Source organism: Garra rufa, chromosome 5, assembly GCF_049309525.1.
Source record: "Garra rufa chromosome 5, GarRuf1.0, whole genome shotgun sequence".
Classification (NCBI taxonomy): Eukaryota; Metazoa; Chordata; class Actinopteri; order Cypriniformes; family Cyprinidae; genus Garra; species Garra rufa.
In genome coordinates, this window is record NC_133365.1 from 39,124,320 (window position 1) to 39,143,499 (window position 19,180).

The following is a 19,180-nucleotide window of genomic DNA, read 5'->3' on the forward strand; positions in this document are numbered from 1 at the left end:
AACCCTTTTATTTACTGAGACTATAATTATACATAGAGCCATCATCCCTCACCAGCACAAATTAACACTAGCAGCACAGTATGAGGTGAAGCAGAGGCCATTCACATGCCCAGCTCAGTTTCCTTTTCTTGACATCAGTGAGGAAGACAGAAGGTGAAAAACAAAGAAAACGTCATCTGTCATCCTCTGAACAGTCACCTTGTTTTAGAAGCTCAGTGCTCATTTTGACATTGGTAAGCTGAAAGAAAATTGATGAAATCCCTGGAGATGAAGACCTTGGCACAAAAGAACATTCGCTTTGTTTACTGTTTATTATAATTATGGTTCCCTTCCGAAGGGAACTCTCACTGCGTCCTCTAGAGGGCGCTTTTGGGGAACGCTGCAGCGTGCCTCGAGTCTGAAGAATGCATAGAAAAACTACATGAAATGGCCGGCGCCAGCGTATGACGTCACCGCGGCGCGTCAGTCGCTGCCGTTGCGTCACTACCGGGCGACCATAACATAAAGAGGCGCCCGTGCAACACAATACATCTTCGCTGTCTTCAGCTTTCCCGGTTTGGATGTGCATGGGAAGAAACGGTAAGAATCCTTTCTTTGAACTACTATCATGGCAAGCACTAGCAAGTCGTTTAAACGGTGTGTTCATCCGTGTCCGCGTTATTTGACACCTGATGACACACATGATCTTTGCGATATTCTGTTTGGGCTAAGAGCACACACGCGATGTCCTTGAGGGGGCATTGTGTATACATTATGAGCGCTTCTCTATGAAGAAGCTCCGGTCTCGTCTGTCTCTCTTTCTGAGGAAAGATGAGCGTCCACTTGCCCCTCGCGGTTCGGGTCCTGCCGTTGCCGAGGCACGGAGGAAACTGAGCTCGTGGGGCTCGCAAGTGGAACTGGCTGACGATCTTGAGAGGGGTCTCTCTCTCTCGCCAGCCGGAGACGACGACAGGCTCCTAGCTGATGATGGTGCGTTATCGCTGACGTCATCAGATCCAGGAGCAAGTGCTCTTTTGGGTTCCACCCAAGAAGAGCAGGAAATGCTAGAGATGGATGAAGACGCTGAGGCTGAATCCTCTCTACCTTCCTGCCCTGCATACGAAGAGCTGCCAGAGGTTATGGACCGCACCACGGCCAGGCTTGTCCTGCTGTGGAAGCGGGCTAGAAAGATAGCGCCGCGGGGTCGCCTTGACGAGCGATATCTTTTCAGGCCATAACCATCCAGCTCTGGTGAGTCTCCCATTCCTTCCCGATCTTCATACTGAAATCGAGAGGGTCTGGAAAAAGCCGTACGCGGCGCGCATTCATAGTTCGTCCATTGCGAACTATGCTAGTATCGAGGGTTTGCGCGACCACGGCTATGAGAGGACGCCCCTTGTGGAAGAGATGCTATCTCTCCACAGGGCGGGCTTTCTCTCTCAAGACTCCCTCTCTGCCTTCTCCGGCCCTGCTGAACGGCAGAGCGTATGCAGCAGCAGGTCAGGCGGTGGGTGCACTGCACACCATGGCAGTGCTCCAAGCCTACCCAGCCGATCTGCTGAAAAATCCTTTATCCCTCGAAGGTCCAGGTATTAGCCCGAACACCACAGGGGTCCTGCTCCGCCTCCTTCTGAGGAACGGAGGTAGGTGCAGAAGGCTAGTGTTGCATCCCGCGCTCCTCCCCCGCCTGCGAGCAGGTCTAGGAGGCGACGCGGATCGAGAGGTGACAGACAGGATTTCAGGGAAGTCATCCAAGCGAGACAAAATTCTCGCAGGGGTCAGAGTAATACCTCTCCTTCCCTCGGTCCAGTCGGGTCGCCATATTAATTCCCCTGTCTCCATTTAAGCTTCCTGCACTCCCCGGACCCATGATGTCCTTTGGGGGTTCTACCTGTATAGAACCCTAATTTTCGGACGGTCTGGAATCAGGCGGTCTCTGAAAAAAAAAAAAAAAAACCCCGCCTCTTTCTATGAAACAGGATGCTTTTAAATGGGTGAGTATGATCCATTTTTTACGTGAAGGAACTTCATACTGTCTCAGACCTGTGTATGTTTTTCTCTATTCACAGAAGAAATACGACGAGTCTACGGCAGACGCCCCCTCTGATCCTATGGATTAAGGTTACGGCAGTGTTTGCCCTCTCCACTCCACAGGCTGTGCGGTAAATCAACCCTTACAGCATATATTACACATAGGACCTCTGTCCTCTTCAAGGTAAGCTCCCTAAGTTTTTCTTAGGTTTGCCCTTGGTATGCTTATGCTGTCCTTTGCAGGCCTAGTGTAGACTTATGTCCTGTTGAGACAGGAGCATAACTCCCTAGTTACGCCCCCCTTATGGCTGGATAGGCGTGTTGCCTGCAGGGTTTGGGTTGCGTGTTGTGTTTTTCCCTCAGAAAAGGAATGTGGAAACATCTCAACGGAGCACCCCTCCCTTCCGGTTGTATGGTGGTGTCCGTCTACACAACACTCGTTCCAGCACAATCGGGCTTCTCCCTTCAGTGGTTAAACGAGCAAAAGGAAATTTTTCCTTTCTCCCTAGGTAAGCATCTTAAGATATTTATATTTAAGATTGCACTAGTATGTTTAACTCTGTTGCAGACGGCCTGCGTGCGAGGATCCGCTTCGTGTCCTCTCCTAAATACGGTTTCTATGGAAACTGAGTGTCTACACCTGTTGAGACAGGTGTTCACTTACATAGGAGTACCAGCAGTCCGGAGTGCTCGCTGCGGACTCGGAGCAGGTTTGGTTGCTCCCTTTTCTGCGGAAAAGGCTTTTTATTTGAGCACCACCTGGTGACACGCTTTCCAGCTGGGGTCTTGATTCTCGGTGTGCGCTCCCCTTTCTGAGGAAAGGGGTTTTTATCTGAGCGCTACTTTGAGACTCTCTCCAAGTCGCCTCATTCTAAGCCTGAGGGCTGAAGCAGCACTTGATGTAGGATCTACACCCAGGCTGTCGAATGTCTCCCCTACAGAGGGTTTGAGCATCCTTCGGTGTTTAACACCTTAGAAAGCCGTCACTTTAGGATCGATTCTCGCTCCCCAGGCCTAGTTCCACTTCCCTTTCTGAGGAAAGGTTTACGAAGTGTCTGAACTAGGAAGCTGCCCTTATTCATTTCGGAGCTTCCCAGAAACTTTCAAGGCAAACAGTGCTCCCCTTTCTGAGGAATGGGTTTGTTAAGGTTAAGAGCTCACGTTCCTCCCTGTGCGCAGGATTGCTGGAACGGACCTGAGCTCCCCTAATCCAGGGTTTCCTTCAGAGCAACTTCCCAGGACTGAGTGCTCCCCCTTCTGAGGAATGGGTTTGTTAAGGTTAAGAGCTCACGTTCCTCCCTGTGCGCAGGATTGCTGGAACGGACCTGAGCTCCCCTAATTCAGGGTTTCCTTCAGAGCAACTTCCCAGGACTGAATGCTTCCTCCCTCCTGAGGGTAGGAATCTACCAGGGACAGACCTTTGAGAGTTATGGACCTGCTACAAGGATGTTGGCGTGCCCCCTTTCCAGGGTTCACTTATAAGAGCACCACTCCTTGGTGGCCAAGTTCTCCTCCCTGTTTCCCAGGGTAGGAGCTTGACCTTCATGCTTCAGGTTTCTACTCTCCAGCCTTTATTCTGGATGTATGCTCCCCTCTATGAAGGGTAACAGTGAGAGCATTCGCTCCTGTTCGGTTGTGCAGCTCCCCTTCTGGGAAGGGTCTTCTATGAGCGCCAACCCACCTTCGTGAGATTGCCAGACCTTCATACAGGTCGCGTGGACCGGGCTGTGCACGCTTCCCCTTTTCATTAAGGGTTCCCTAAAAAGACAGCAGTGCCCCCTTCTGGAGAAGCGATTCTCCCTGTGGATCAGGGTCAGGATTTTTGTCCTCCACTGTCGTCCACTATTGCAGGATGGTCTCAGCTCCATGTTCTTCTCTGTTGACAGATAGCTTGCGAGCTTCTGTCCAGGGGAGGGTTAGTGTGGCAATCCCCTCACCTTCAGGGTTATCCCCTTTCCGTCTCTTCAGACGGCATGGAGCTGATAGTGAAACCCTCTGGGAAAACACTCTCCTTAAATCCGATCATGTCGGTAAGCGTCCCACGCTATGCCTGGGCGTCTTCCAGTTAAAACCACAAGTGTGGTAAGTGCACACACACCTGGGGCACTTCTATAAAATCCACGTGTTGGTAGGTTCCCACCAAGTTTGGGTTCCTCTTTTAAATCCCTTTTTGGTATGGGTCACACGTTTTGCCTTGTTCCCATCTATTGGAGTCGGCTCACAACCCCGGTTCCCTGGGTTCGACTCCTTTGATATCTTAGCTGATGTCTGCTGACCATCCACTATTAGGGCGCGCCACTACTAGTGGCCCTTTGAACGGACCCAGGACAGGTTTCTGCCCTCATATGGGAGCCAGTTCCTGAGGGAACTAGGCCCTATGTTGCGGTAGTTTCTGGTTCTGACAAGTCTAAGTTTCCATCGAAGCTTAGCCGTTTCCCTCAGAAGGAATTACTATAATTCCAAGCCTGAGCTGTGCCCTGGGTTCTACCCAGTCTGGTAAGTGGGTAACAGGTCAGGCCTCTGGCCGGGAGGGGTAACGTTTTGACAGCCGTCACCACGTCCTAGTAGGGGCAATTCCTCTCAGAATTGTTGCTTAGTGCTCGCTGGCTTAGCATGCACTCCCCTCAGCATGGCAGTGTTGGTATACCGTTCCCCAAAAGCGCCCTCTAGAGGACGCAGTGAGAGTTCCCTTCGGAAGGGAACGTCTCAGGTTACGTATGTAACCCTAGTTCCCTGAGAATAGGGAACGAGACACTGCGTCCTCTAGGCTTCTTCGCCATGCTTCGGACGATAAAGCTTCAGACTTTGAAGATGTATTGTGTTGCACGGGCGCCTCTTTATGTTATGGTCGCCCGGTAGTGACGCAACGGCAGCGACTGACGCGCCGCGGTGACGTCATACGCTGGCGCCGGCCATTTCATGTAGTTTTTCTATGCATTCTTCAGACTCGAGGCACGCTGCAGCGTTCCCCAAAAGCGCCCTCTAGAGGACGCAGTGTCTCGTTCCCTATTCTCAGGGAACTAGGGTTACATACGTAACCTGAGACGTTTCAGCATGTTTCCGCCTGTTTCCATGGTGATTCAGGGACTGAATCCCAAGTGGTTTTTAAAGGGCAGATGAGTTAACGGCCAGAGTGCAGCACTCCCATTGGCTGGCGTAGAGGTGCAATAAAAGTCAATTGTTACATTAAAGCCTAGTGTAATAACAAATCTACCTGCAGTCATATTTATGTAAATACGTACTTGCAGTGAACTACATGTTAAAAATAGTCACACATAACAATGTTTGCAGAGAAAATCCCTCAGATGATGATTCAAAGCCATTGTACCATGTAAAAGTTTAAAGAAGTCAGTTATGTAATACTGAGAAATATAGCTTCTGTTATATTTTAATACAGTTGAGGTCAAAAGTTTACATACACCTTGCAGAATCTGCAAAATGTTATTTTTTTTACCAAAATAATAGGGATCATACAAAATTAACCTAACCTGAATAAGATATTTCACATCAAAGACTTTTACATATAGTCCACAAGAGAAAATAATTGTTGAATTTATACAAATGACCCCGCTCAAAAGTTTACATACACTTGATTCTAAATACTGTGTTGTTACTTAAATGATCCACAGCTGTTTTTTTTTTTTTTAAGTAATAGTTGTTCATGAGTTCCTTGTTTGTCCTAAACAATTAAACTGCCCGCTGTTGTTCAGAAAAATCCTTCAGGTCTTAGAAATCGTTTTTTCACCATTTTTGTGTATTCGAACCCCTTCCAACCATGACTAAATGATTTTAAGATCCATCTTTTCACACTGAAGACAACTGAGGGACTCATATGCAACTATTAAAGAAGGTTCAAATGCTTACTGATGCTCCAGAAAGAAAAATGATGCATTAAGAGCCAGGGGTGTAAACTTTTGAACAGAATAAAGATGTGTACACTTCTCTTATTTTGCCTAAATATCCTATTTTTTCATTTAGTCCTGCCCTTTAGTAGCTACAAAAGATACTTGTTTTCCAGAAGACAAAATAAGTTACATTTACTCTGATCTTCAAATTTTAAAAGTTTTCACCCCTCTTAATACATTGTGTTTCCTTCTGAATCATCAGATCGTTTGAACCTTCTGTAATAGTTGCATATTAGTCCCTCAGTTGTGGATCATTCAGTTAACAACACAGTGGTAAGAATCAAGTGTATGTAAACCTTTGAACGGGGTCATTTTTATAAATTCAACTATTATTTTCTCTTGTGGAGTATATGTAAACATCTTTTATGTGAAATATCTTATTCAGGTCCGTACTGCAAGGTGTATGTAAACCTTTGACCTCAACTGTATATTTTTAAATTGTAATTTATTCCTATTTTCAGGTGCCATTATAAAACAAGTTGTAGGACACTTCATTTGCAATCACACTGGCCGAACTGTTTAAGACTTAGTAGTTACAAATAGTTTAGATTTCTCGAGACCCCTGCATGCTGATCCACTCTGTCCAGATTTTTTTAGATGTCCCATGTGAACAGCTCCTTACTGATTCTTTTAGAAAGTGTGGTTTGGCGAGGTGCGTTGTATTAGCAGCTGGGTGTAGGCTGACTGCTGTCTTGTGGAACATTGTGTTTTGGTGATGCTTCATGCTTGAATGTAACCAACAATAGGAAAATTCTTCATTGCAGAATTTAAATACGCTTCATGTTCGGGTTCATTTGTATTGCGTTGTTGTCAGAATTCAACTAAATTAGTTAAATTAACATGCCTACCATTATTTTTATTTATATTGTGATTACGATTAATAGTGCGGATTAATAGAATTTACATTAATTATTTTGTGTATGGCTATTATCTGTCATCTTAATGTAGAAAAGACTTCCAAAACAAGCATAGAAATGTGTAGAAGAATTACAGCCCTAGATATAGTTGAGTGTACGGTTTAGCTTGTATGTGTAAGTGTTTCAGTCTTTGTAAAAATTAGACCTTGTGTAAGTTTGTGCAGGTGGGCATTGTGCCAGCCAGCAGATGTGCTCTCTTTTCATGGCAACAGCACACAGACACTCATCACATGGTTATTCCTTACCATGTGCTCAGCAGATGGAGTTTAGCAATGCTAAAACTATAAAGAGCTTTGTTGCAACAGGTTCGAAGTACACGATCAACAACAGTGAAAATGTGAAAGAGAGCGTTTTCCTGACTGAGCGTTTTTGATAAAGCAATCAATAGTGGTCTCTTATCCTGCGTTCCTCTCTGTTCATCAGAGAATAGCTGAAGAAACACGTTTGGAGCAAAAGGAGGGTTGTTTCTATGCTAAATCTCCTCCATTGCATTTTCTCCGAATACTATCTGAGAGGGGGTTGAACAAAAGAGAGTGCGTGTCGGTGCGTGATGTCTTTTTGTTCTCTCTCCAGCTCTGTCATTGTGTGTTGTCATGATAATGAAGGCGGATGAAGGCAGCAGGGAGGTAGATGAAGGAATTGTTGGTAGGCAGCTCAGCTCTGTTATATAGCGTTATATGACACAAGGGCTTGAGCTTATAATAATCAGCTGACTGTCATGTTGTTCCACTTGTATTATTAGTGGTGTTTGAAGATAAGCATCACTATTATTATTGCCCATACTGAGGGTGAGGGATTTAAACAAACTAGCCCTACTGCTTGTTCTACAGGAATGAATAATAGCTCATACTTTACAGTTCGCCTGAAGAGATATTTCTTGTGAGTTATTAAATAGGTAAAAAAATTCCATAGACTTGCAATGAAGGAGGGACCTGAGGCATGTTTATGGAGTTCAAGGGACATCGGATGCAAAATTCACTTTTACATGCGTTTGCATATAAATGTGTCCTAGCAGTGTGTGGACACAATGATAAAAATCCATTCACACACTTTTTTTTCAATCGCCAAAAAACCTAAACAGTCTTAACCCTTGTGCAAACTTTTGGACATTTTTGTCCTTTTCAGTTTTTTTTTCTTTTCATTTTGCCTGTGTTAATGCCAACTGCGTAAAATTTGGCACAGGTGTGTATTTTTATTGGAATTTTAATATTTTACCCTCATTTCCTCTAATAAATCTATTTTACACTAGGTACAAAAGTAGTTCCTCTCAGGACCTTTTAGACTAAAATGTCCTCATTGAAACCTATTAAAACTGCAATTTTTAATCTTAGGGCCATTTAACTACGCAATATTTGTTAGGCTTTCATTTTTCAATTTTTTACTAGATGGTGCCATTTTTTTCAAGTTTGGCAAATACTCACTTTATTCCGGTTTTCTACTTATGCATATTATAGTCTATTATAGAGTCAATTGGATAAATTATGCAGCTGTAATTGTGTGGGTATGTTGGTATGGATATCAGAGTGTGGTTTGATTTAGATTAGATTTCTGTAAATCTAAAAAAGTAATAGATTGATCAATTTGATGTTTGTACGGTTCTGTGCAGATCCAACCTCTACTAATTCTGTCATTGCAATGACAACAAATTATATCATCCCTTTAAAGTGTACACTGTGATGTTTTTGTTTCAAAGCTCTGAGACTCAATCTACTCTGTTTTGTACTTTTCTATACATGTCTACCACTAAACAATCACTCTTCAGTCTGGATCTTTTAACCAGCTGTTTACATTTAAAGCGCTACAATCATCAATATTCATTCGAAAATTCTTTTCTCAGCTGTTTTTCTCAGGTTTTTAACACAATTTGTGTATGTTACTGCATGTGACAGCCATACTGATGCATTAGATGAGTGTTTTATTTGGGTTGTGCATGTTAATGTGTGTGAAAGCTGTTAACATCTCTCTCTCTGTGTAGGTGTTACGGACTCATGTGATGGTGCGCGTGGGTGGAGGTTGGGACACACTTGAGCATTACCTCGACAAACACGACCCCTGTCGCTGCGCCGCATTCTGTAAGATCACCACTTGTGTCATTTCCTGTCTCTGAGCTGTCAGACTTCTTGGAATTTTTTCAACAGTACCACATGTGTTTCTCACTTCTGATTGTTTACTTTCTTATAGTATCATACAATCAAGTTATACAAGTTTCTAGTGTTTTGTGGTTAATGGGGGTTAGTTCTTTCAGTATTCAACTCTAGTAGTGTAATATAATCTGTTTGTAGGCATTTACAACAGATTTGTAATAGCTGTCTTACTTCATATATTCATACATAATCTATATATGTAACTCTGGACCACAAAACCAGTTATAAGGGTTCAATTTTTTCAAATTCAAATATCATCTGAAAGCTGAATAAATAAGTTTCCCTTGATGTATGGTTTGTTATGATAGGGAAAAATTCTGAAAATCTGAAATCTGAGGGTGCAAAAATAAATAAATATTGAGAAAATCGCCTTTTAAATGTATTAATTTAAAATTTGTTTTTGATATATTTACAGTAGGAAATGTACAAAATATCTTCATGGAACATGATCTTTACTTAATATCCTAAGGATTTTTGGCTTATAACAAAAATCGATACTTTTGCCCATACAATGTATTGTTGCCTATTGGTTTTGTGGTCCAGAGTCACATATATACAACTTATTGAAAATATACAAATATACACTGCTGTTCAAAAGTTTGGGGTCGGTAAGGTTTTTAAATGTTACTGAAAGATGTCTCTTTTGCTGACCAAGGCTGCATGTATTCGATCAAAAATTCAGTGAAAACAGCAAGTGTGGAAAAAAATGATTACAATTTAAAAATTTTGTTTTCTATTTTTATATATTTTAGCCATTAGCCATTACCTTAGTTTTGAGTGTCTTCAGAAATCATTCAAATAGTCTGATTAAGAAACATTTCTTATTATTATCAATGTTCAAAGCAGTTGTACTGCTTAATATTTTGGCAGACACATTATACATTCTATATCTTTTGATGTGTAAATACTTTTGACTTAATGCATTCTAAGTAAATGTATTCATTTCTTTACAAAAAAAACTTACTGGCCTCAAACTATGTACAAGACACATGAAATACCATTTTGGTGCCATTTTACATAAGTATTAGGTTTAAAAACATTTATGATGTTGAAGTTAATCATCATTTTTCTTAAATATTAAATAGATTATTATATTATATATTAAATATTTAAAGCGCTGTCTGACACCTATCTTTGACCTCAACAGCTCACCGCTATCAGCAGGCTAAAGCGAGCGGCCAGGGTCCTCACAGTAAGAGCTCCAGCGCTCACTCCTCCCGCTCTACCAGCCCAGGACCTCACTGGCGCAATGAGGGCATGGCACCCTACAAAACACCTGACAGGCGCACTTTGGACCCTGTGTTGGGCACCACAGCGCATTCCTCTCCATCACGGCCTGGCAGGTCGCACCATGCAGCTGTACCTGTGGAGATGGAGACTAATACAGGGCGACCCACGACACTGCTGCCTCGACCACCACGAGACAGATCAGAACCACGCCACTTTAATCCTCTCAGGTCAGTGCAGGTGTGTTTGGGTGTTAAGCAGTGTGCATGTGTGCGTGTTTACAGCTCCTCGGAAAGTACCTAAAACAGAAAAGCACCCGAAAGTCACACTGGAATCAAAGACAACAAGAGAAAGCGAATGTGAAAGTTACCCCATTTTTATTTTAAAGAAATTTTTTTTAGGATGTAAGAAGTGTAAACAGGACTGATCTTATAACAATTCAAGCATTTTGTAAATATGAAGGATTTTGAAAGAAAGTGCACGTTTGATAATGGATTGTTTATTAATAATACAAGGGTTTGTTTTCTTGCTAAACCAAAGCCAATAGCTTCTCCATACAGAAATAAATATGAATAGTAATGAAAAGAGAGAAAAAATACAAAAAAAGAAAAAAAAAAACATAATTCACAGAATATGCGTGCATGAATATATAAAGGGTGCAATTCTGTACGGGAGGAATTGAAGCTTGAAGCGTTATGACTAGGGAACATGCATGACAGGGTGTTTGTACAGTTGTTTTGTCTGTATAGATCCCTCAGGGTGTCTGCCATTTGCTCACACTGACCTAGTTAACTCAACACGAATTATAGCACTTTGCTTGTGCACTGTACCTTCACATTGAGCTGCATCTTAAGGCAACAGTGCGTATGCACACAAACAAACACACACACAAACACACAGATTATTGCAAGCAGATTTGAACTAATCCCAGGTGACATTGTCAGGACATCAATCCTCTTCTTGTCCAGTTTGTGACTCCCTCTTGTGTTGGAAAAAAAGAATTACAATTTTATAAGGAGACATAGTGTTCTTTCTGCCTAATTATGCAAGTCATAACATGTTTTGGATAATTTTTCAGTCAGTATTTCCAAATCAAAAGGACAATTATATCTATTTGTGTTTTTTTTTTTTACAAATGCCTGAAAATGAATGTTTAAACATGACTATAAAACTTTGCATTATGCATTACTGTACAATTAGTGTAGTAAACAAATATCTCGTAAACATTCTAAGGTTTCAAAAGGTGCTCATTATTTCTATCAGATGGCGTACTTGTACGTCAGTGTGTTGCCAGGACATTATATAACTGGACCATGAACAGCTTGCTGGTTTATCTTGGCTGTGTGCCGTGGTTTCCTTAGGCCGACTAATGATGCAGGCCCAGCGTCAGAGCAATACACTTTAACACTTGCACTCCCAGAGATGCAGGTGAGTCAAGCTGGATTATTGAAGATTAGAATAATCTCAGCCCCCAGGTCTGTCACTGCAAAAAAAGGTCAGAGCAGGGTTTATGCTGGTCATATTACAGAACTGGGCCATCAGGGTGTGCGTGTTTCACTTTCTTGTCTAAATAAGAGTGTGCATTTGAATAAAGTCAAATGAGGGCAGAATAGGGTAGCACTTTCACTTTTCATAAGTGTATCATAGGATCTAGAAGTTCTACATTTGAGAAGTGATTTTAAAGCAGTGATTTTATTCATATGCATACATAAGGAGAAAGAGTTACAATGCCAGTTGTATTCTTAAGAACTTGGTGTAGTACTTCAAGAGTGTGTGTAAAGAAAGTGTGTCTGTGTGCACGTTTGATAATGCCTGAGGATGAGTAATCCCTCTCTTTCCATTCCTATTTGATGTTTTCTTTAATCCCAAAAAATGTCTCCTGAGGATACAGCATCGCATACAGTTTCCTGCATGCTTGGTAAAGATTATCCATGTTGTCAAAAGTGACAAGTATGACGTAAAATTATTAATTCTAACCAGAATTACCAAGAAATATCGATGCATTAAATTGATTAAAAGTGACAGAAAATACTTTCACAAAAAATTATTTGTAATAAATGCTTTTCTTTTTTTCTTTGCTTTTTTGTTCATGAAAGAATTCTGAAAAACGCAACTATTTTCAACATTGATAGTAATAGCAGATGGTGTTTGGGCACCAAACTGGAATATCATTGTGATTTCTAAAGGATCATGTGGCATTGAATACTTCAAAGTCAAAGACAAAAACGACAATTTAAAATATTTAAAAATAGAAAATGGTTAGTTAAACTGGCAATTTTTTTGCATTATTACTGTTTTTATGGCATTTTCGATCAAAGAAATGCTGCCTTGATGAGTGTAAGAGACCTTTTTTTTTAATTAAGAACAGAAAACACAACAGAAATTAAGATATTTTTGATTCAATCTGAGAGCTCTCTGACCTTCCATAGACAGCAACACAACTGAAATGTTCCCAGGTTCAGAAACGTAGCAAGAACAACCATAATTTTACAAAGCTACGAGAATACTTTTTATGCACAAAGAAAATTACTTTATTCAACAATCCTTCTCCTCCTCATCCCGTCTGCTACTGCGCGCCGCCATTGTGGAGAGAGTATCACAACATGTGTGAGCTTTCCTTCATGTAAACGATGTGTCGTCTCCACAATGGCTATGCGCCGCAGCAGAAACCTCAGATTTCATTAAAAATATCTTAATTTGTGTTCCGAAGATAAACAAAGGTCTTACAGGATAGGAACGACATGAGGAAAAGTAATTAATGACAGAATTTTAATTTTTGGGTGCACTAAATTATTGAACAGTAATGTGTATGTGGCAAAATACGTCAAAAATATCAGGCAGTAGTTTATTTGAGATTTATGCCTCATATATCCTAAAATCCATGTTTATCTTTCTCTCTTTTCTCTTACAAACAGGAATAAGGAATCTCTTCTTCAGACTCGCAGACTATCAGGGGATAGTGACTCTTCCACAGCCTCGTCTAAAGGTGGAGGAGGAAGCACAGGAGGAGGTCGCTTCTCTCTGGGTACAAGGCATGCTCATGGAGATGAAGTGGTCCTCCTGGTGAACCGCAAGGAAGGAAAACACATGATTGAGCGTCCTGGAGCGGGAGCACAGATTCCAGCCCTGAGAACCCCTCAAATCCGTGCCCGTAGTGCTTCCAGAGAGCGCCCTGCACCACAATCCACTTCAATCCTGAAACCTAGCCCACCACAGGGTCCAGCAGAGGTACACCGAACACCCCGCACAGAGAGAGGCAGATCACTTGGGCCTGAAGGTCCGAGGAAGCTGCAGGCTCCACGCTCCCTCAGCCAGGGCAAGACTCCTAGAGGCCGACTGAGTGATGTCAGCCCTGGATCATCACCTCGCCGCAGGGACCCTCAATCTCTTTCAGTAGATCGGAGAGAGGAACTGAGACCCAAACACATGCCCGCAGGATCTTCGAGACCAAGTGGAAGTCTGTCTCGAAGACAAGCATCTTCCTCGGCTTCTAACTCACCTGTGAAAAGCGCTGCCAGCGGAAGTCCTGCGAAAAAGGGCATGGTCGCACCACGACCCCCTGCGCCTCGGTCGCCTTCCACCGGGAATCGAAAGTTGCTTCCCCCTGTCACACAACCAGGGCGGCGCTCTCCACATTCTTCTCCACGAACAAGCCATCACCACCCAGCACGTTCCCCTCGAACTGCACACAATGCAAGAGCCGCAGGGAGAGACCAAAAAGGTTGGGGAAATCCCTACAACCAGCAGCAGGAGAACCATGAGGATGCTGGTATTTTTAGTTTACACTTGCTGCCAAATCTGGACCCTCAAAAGGAGCAAGACCTATATCGCAGCTTCGAGGCAGAGTTTCTGGCCAACACACAACAAACCAAGACTGTACAGGGTAAGCCGTCTACAGGAAGGGAAATCAGGTCGCTACAGATCCACGTCTCCCAACAAGGTGTAGGGGTGCTCCCAACCTCTTCAGGTGACGCTAATGTTACAGACTCTGCTTACTCTTCTTCGAACTCTTCAACGTCTTCTCTTAATGTTGGAGGTAAGGTGGGAGTCCTACCTGATTTGCGAGAGTCTAAACGGACTAATCCTCGCACCTGTGCACTGGAGGATCCTCCCGCCCTTCTCCATAGCCAGATTCGTGGAGGCCTCCCCAACGGAGGGCTCTTGGAGGGAGAGCGATGGGGTGGTAAAGGTCTTCGCAAGCTTCCTGCCATCTCCAGCTCCACAGAAGAAGGCGAGACCTCAAATCCAGGCCTATCCAGGCCGGTGTGCCTCCCTAAAGACATCAGCGGGAGCCTTCCTTTGACGGAGGTGCCAATGGAGAGCCAGCAGGACTTGGCGGAATGGGATGGGGTGGAAGGAAACGTCCCACAAAGTACCGAATATCACCCGAACCTTCCACAAGACAATGCTGACTTACCACTTTCTGAGACATTTCCCTCGCCTCCACCACCTCTGGATGACTGTTCTTACCAGGACTCTTCCAGTGAGAGCTCATCCATGTGCTTAAGTCTGAGTGAGCCTCCATCTGAAGGCTCCTGCACTCCTCCTCTACCGCTGGCCAATGGGGATACGGATGACGCAGTCGTCCTCCGTGCCAAGAAAGGTCAAAAGAAATCAGAGAGGGTGCCCTCCATCTACAAGCTCAAGCTGCGACCGCGGATAAGACCCCGTACTGACAACAGACCCGACAACAGCCCGTCGCGCATCCCTACGCCTGTACGATACAGAAATCATTGTCAGCAGTCTCCTGCCAATTCGTCTCCCCTACAGACCCCACCACAGTCCCCACGTTTGAACAACCACCAACCCTCACACAAAGCTCTGCATCAGGCCTTTGCTGACCTAATCCAACCGCAGCAGCGCTCCCCTGCTATGGGCTCTAGAGAGTGTGCCTATTCTTCAGAGTCCAGCCTAGACAATGAGGCCTGGATGTAGTGAATGAAGATGATGATGTACACAGGCAACTGACTTGGTCTGTATTCTTTCGCTCAGCTTTATAAGAGAAAGGAGTGGTGAAAAAAGCACATTTGTAAGACTAAGAGACAATGCATACTTGACTGTTGTGTACAACATGTAGCAGGATGCTGGAATCCTTACTGTCATTTCACTGTAGACGTAGATGTGTCCTACCAAAACACCATTTTTGACATCTTGGACCAAGATAGCCTGTTCTGAAGTAAATCTGAGAGCTACTGTACTGTTTAAATTTGTTCATCGAGTCATCGTTTTTTCTTTTTTTGTTTTTTTTTCAGTTTGAGAACGGAAATGACAGAATTTCCCTTTAAAGATCTAAAGGCTTTAATGCTCCTTATTAATGATCTGTTCCATGAGGGCAGATTTTAGCTGTTTTAGTGTAAAAATCTTATTTTAATCAGGGAATTGTAACATACAGAGTATACTGTATACTGGAGAATAAGAGCTGTAGAATCAGAGCAAATAAGATGGTGGAATCATTTTGGTGTAATTTTATGTGCAAGATGAACGCCTAAATGGCGCTGTGACCATACTTCCATATTGTATTCAAATTGGAGATACAATTAAGTGACTGTATTCTCTTTTTTTTTTTTTTTAGCCCAGGCTAAATAGAATGGCATATCAACTTATTAAAGGGATAGTTCACCAAAAAATTAAAATTCTGTCATTAATTACTCACCCTCACGTTGTTCCAAACCCATAAGAACATTTATCTTCAGAACACAATGTAAGATATTTTGATGAAATCCAAGAGCTCCCTGACCTCCATTAACAGCAAGGGTTGATGTTCTTGGTACCTTTCTGGGCCTTGAATGTGGAAGGACCCTTGCTGTTTATGGAGGGTCAGAGAGCTCTTGGATTACATCACATATACCTTCATTTGTGTTCCAACAATGAATGAACATGAGTGGGACAACATGAGTTTGAGTAATTATTGACATAATTTGTATTTTTGTTTGAACTATCCCTTTAATTCGGTGTGAGGATTTCTCAGAAATATTTATGAGAGGATATAATTCTCACATTTTCTGCTTAACATGACCTTGGCAGACAAACAAATGTTGTATTTGTTTATTATGTTCTGTAACTAATATGGTTATTGTATAGGTTTATATGTAACATATGTTCATTTGCTTAATTGTGTGGTAGTGTAATGTAAATATAATTAATATTATTAATTGACTTTAATGTACAAAATGTATGCTGTTGATTTCAGTATGGTAATTCTGCCTTAGCTATGCAATGTTGCTATTGAATGTTGCCTTGACAGATTTTCTTGCCTTAAAGTAAGGATGAGAAGTTGTGTTTGTGAGGTAGAGATGATGAAGAGATGGTGTGTGTATGTATCTGGATGGTTAAATATGAGTGTGTGAGGTTGAAAATGTTTGTTATAGTGGATGGATTCTGTTTTGGCCCACTGTGAGACAATCGCACATATTTAAGGTCACAGTAGTGACAAGATCCTGCTTTATCAGTGTTTTTCAGTTAAAGTAATTGCTTGATTTATCTGCAAGTGATAAATGAAGGACTTAGTGTCATATTAAACATCAATAGGATGGTTTTTTTTTCTTCAAAATATGGAAATCACTACAAAATATGTATGGAAATAGCAATCATTCAGGAAATCACGCCATTTGATTGGGAAAGCCATACTGAGTGAAAAACTGCTTGTGAAGTAGTGATATTTTCCACTGTCATCATCAGCAGACGTTAAATTTCTTTTAAAAAGCTTTATGGCGCCACCAAGTGGTTGAGTGTTATCGGTGATGTTTGTATGACTTCCAAGTATAATATGAAAGTGTGACTTTAGTGGGCGATTATGATTTTAATCTGAGTGATACCATTGCATAAAATAGGGGGAAACTTAAACGAATTACACTACACACATATTGTTTTGGCATTGGATTGTTTATTTATATTAAATGAGTAAGTTATTAAGCCTTGTTGATTGGTTGTGGGTGAACTGTTTTATCATAAAGGGACAATGTTGTATGTTTCTGAATGAATTGTTTACTTTTGGTAGGTTCTCTTTTGAAAGGTTTTATACAGTACTGCTGTGTATTTATGAGCTCAAGTGTTTTATTGAGAGATGTTCCCATTTAAAAGAAGAGTAAGGGAGATTTTGGAAGTGGAAGTGGATTTCAGTGTTCTCTTTCTTTGCCTCAAGGACTGCAACCATAGGATATTACTGTTAGCATGGCCATTGACACTCCACAACACTTTCTTGTATAAAAACGACAATACAATTTATCACTTTACAGTGCTTCTATGTTCATGGCCATTTAAATGTCTGTTCAACACTGAAATACGTATAAATAAGGACAGTAGAGCTTTCTGCGGTCTTACAGATTATATTAATGGTTGCTGTGCCTAATAGTCAAACACATAGACACACACTACACTTTGAGTTATCTTTACAGTATCTAATTATTAACTGCCATACATTTGTACAGTTAACTCATTTTAAGCTCCAGATGTATTTATTCTGTTCTGCTTTCCAAAAAAAAGTTTCTTTGTTTTTTTTTTTTGTTTTTTTTTACAGAAAGATGTTTCTTTTCTGTGATGACATTTGTTGTGCGTTTCTAATCACATTTAGACCTTTTGAAAAATAATTTATTGCATGGATGGGTTCTGTTTTTCTTAATTCATTGTTGACCTCAGAACTACAAGCATGTAGATTCACACAAGTTTTGTTTACTTGAGTAAACCCGTCTGATTTGCATTATGCAAATGCGATGTTCAGGTGTGATCTACAAAATGCATGTCGAATCTCTGTCATGCTCTGGTTTCCGTAAATGAAAAGGATGTCGGATGATTTGAAATCTGAATGTGCATTGATTTATATTCAATTTCTGCAGTTTGTTTGGCTGACTGTTTTTCTTTAATGTTGACAATGAAATGTAAGGTCTTGACATTGTGGAATTTGTCTGTGTTGAATAGCAATATTGCAAGACCAACATTCCACTGTTCCTTGAAAACCAATTGCTGTTAATTTAATTCTTGTAATAAAAATGTTTTGGATTAAATGTTTTGTATTTCTTCTTAATTGTGGAATGGAGATACATGATGGCTACAATGACCTATTATAAGTGAATTTTTAATAAGCTATATGATAATAATATTAATAATATATATATACACTACCAGGCAAAGGCTTTTGAACAGTAATTTTTTTTTCAAAGAAACTTTTTCTGCTCACCAAGCCTGCATTTATTAGATCCAAAGCACAGCAAAAACAGTAAAATGTTGAAATATTTTTAGTATTTAAAATAACTTTTCTATTTGAATATATTATAAAATGTCATTTATTCCTGTGATTTTAAAGATGAATTTTTTGCATAGGGTTTATTTGATGAATAAAAACATTCAGAACAGCATTTATTTGATATAGAAGTCTTTTGTAACAGTATAAATGTTTTTATAATCAATTTTGATCAATTTAAAGCATCCTTGCTAAATAAAAGTATTAATTCTTTGAATCGTTCTATTCATCAAAGAATCCTGAAATGAACTGAACTGTTTTAAATATTGATAATAATAAATGTTTTTTGAACAGCAAATCAGCGTATTATTATGATTTCTGAAGGATTATGTGACACTGAAGACCAGGGACGCCGTTCGCAATTTTGGGCCCTATGACAAAATATGAGGTTGGGCCCCCCCTACCACACAAAAGCAGATCTCTGGGGGCCCCTAAAAGGCGGGGGCCCTTAGAATTGTCCTAACTTACCCCCCCTTAGCGGCGCCCCTGCTGAAGACTGGAGTAATGATGCTGAAAATTGAGACTGCGGCAGAAAAAAAGCAAGGTGAGTGGCCTGACACATCCAACATTACTTCTCAATAATAAGGTTGATAAATCAATAAAAAACAAATGCACATTCAGAAATAAAGTTACATTTATTAAACCAGCAAGTTTTTTTTTGTTTTTTTTTATTAGAAGTGACAAAGACATCTCCCAGAAGATAATAAGATGATGTACAAGAGGAATAATTGTGGAAAAAAT

General features: G+C 41.3%; 1 protein-coding gene across 1 annotated transcript in view; it reads left to right on the top strand.

Moving 5' to 3' along the window:
- Positions 1 to 17,768, top strand: part of gas2l1 (growth arrest-specific 2 like 1) — a 45,506-nt gene extending 27,738 nt beyond the window's left edge. Inside the window, exons 3-5 of the mRNA XM_073840747.1 lie at positions 8,808 to 8,904; positions 10,124 to 10,433; positions 13,119 to 17,768. Coding sequence (XP_073696848.1) covers positions 8,808 to 8,904; positions 10,124 to 10,433; positions 13,119 to 15,138 — 2,427 coding nt within the window. The 3' untranslated portion in view covers positions 15,139 to 17,768. The remainder of the gene's footprint in view (positions 1 to 8,807; positions 8,905 to 10,123; positions 10,434 to 13,118) is intronic.
- The last annotated feature ends 1,412 nt before the right edge of the window (positions 17,769 to 19,180 follow it).